Raw genomic sequence first — 1,787 nt, forward strand, 5'->3', positions numbered from 1 at the left:
AGCAATTCAAAGATGATGTTTTCTATTAACTAATATTAGCATTACTTCATTGGTATAGGGCAATATAATCAGAACAGAAAGGAGTTATGTTTGTAGGCTTTTTCTCTGTCACATCTATATTTATAAGACCCCAATTAGAAAATTCAGTACCTTTAAAGCAATAACAATGCCATGTCCCTAAAATGCACAATTTATGTAAATAGTCAGGTTTTGCTTCTGGTATAATTCTTAGGTTTAAAACTTTTTTGTTAGGTTGAAGAACAAGCAAGCACTACAGAAAGAGTATTTCAAGACAGACAATATCAAATTGATGCTGCAATTGTTCGAATTATGAAGATGAGAAAGACACTTAGCCACAATCTCCTTGTTTCAGAAGTGTACAACCAGTTGAAATTTCCAGTTAAGGTAGGTACTTCTGTGTTTTCCTATTGAGCATGTTATAAATAAAAGAAAGTACATTAGATTTTCAGACACAAATCTTGCAAACATAAAGTATCATGACCATTTAGAGAGAGAAAAGTTTTAATTTTCCATGTTGATGCATATGATTTCCAAAAAAACTTTGTTGGCATATGTGGGCAGCAGTGACAAAAGGGGAAAATAACAGAAAATCCTGGATACCTGAAAGTTTAACTGCTGAGTGAGTCTTTGAAATTTTCAAGTTTATTCACTATATTTCTTTTGAACTTCTTGGTTGGTTTATTTACTTCTTTTCCTCTTGAAATACCATGGTATTTGTTGAAATTTGATAGATTCGGTTATTGTGGATTGAGTTAAATCTCCTGTTTAGTTAGCTTATATAAGAGATCATCTGTTAAAGACCATGCAGATAACTAGTCATCATTAAGCATCTTTTTGAAAAGTGTAGTGATAGTTCTGGCAAACTGAAATTGGTCATTAAATGGAAACGTTCCACTGTGAGTGCCCAATAATAAACTCACTTAATGTGATGTCGTACTGGCCTATTTTCCAAGTTTTAGGAGGTAGATAGCCAAACCCTTGGATGATAAACATGGATAGAGTTTGAATAGACTGCTAGCTATTAGGGTTCTTATGAGCTTTAGACTTTCATAAATCACTTCACTTTGCTGATCTTGTTTCCTCTTTTGTAAAATTGAGATGATAGTGCTTACCTTGTAGGGTTATTGTGAGGTTTAAATGAGATCATGAATGTAAAAATCTTAGCACTGGACCTGGTACATAATAAGCACTCTGTAGCTCTTAGTTCTAATAAGGTAAGCATTTTCTTTTCTCCAAACCTAATATTGCACTCCTTATTACCACACTCTTACTTACCCTCATGCTCTGCCTAACAATCATTTCACCTGAAGCCAGAGAGATCACTGATGCTGGGGAAGTTAGGGGATCGCTGTAGTTAATATTTTGCTGATATTCTAGGTCTTTCACCGTAATTAAGAGAAAGTCATTTGATTTCCAAACCTTGGGATTACTGGATAAAATTTTCACTGCTGCATCGGACTGTCTCCCCTCTTTTCCCCTCTTGAACAAGTGGTCATTTTACTTATACTAAAAAACTTTCTATTAGCAAACAAGATTATATTATATTTACAGGCTAGATACATAAGATATATAGTGGAATTTTGTCATCCAGGAGCTTAGAATGCAATCATGAAGATAAAGCTACAAGCTTTCTTGATTGCTTTTAAATCACAGGATGCAGAAATCCAAGTCCGATGCGTTAAACCAAAAGTATGAGGATCTAAATTATGAGGTACTTCATTTATCAAGCCATTTCACGTAGTATTTTTTTTTTTTTTTTTTTTTTT

At 33.6% G+C, this 1,787-nt stretch overlaps 1 protein-coding gene across 1 annotated transcript in view; it reads left to right on the forward strand.

The window, feature by feature from the left end:
• LOC108522824 (cullin-4B-like) overlaps nt 1-1,787 on the forward strand; it is a gene marked incomplete at its 5' end in the record, with an annotated part of 36,619 nt that overhangs the window by 31,016 nt on the left and 3,816 nt on the right. Inside the window, 2 exon segments of the mRNA XM_017863263.1 lie at nt 73-146; nt 253-405. Of these exon segments, the coding sequence (XP_017718752.1) occupies nt 73-146; nt 253-405 (227 nt within the window).

This window comes from Rhinopithecus bieti, unplaced genomic scaffold (assembly GCF_001698545.2).
Source record: "Rhinopithecus bieti isolate Rb0 unplaced genomic scaffold, ASM169854v2 scaffold_70230, whole genome shotgun sequence".
NCBI lineage: Eukaryota > Metazoa > Chordata > Mammalia > Primates > Cercopithecidae > Rhinopithecus > Rhinopithecus bieti.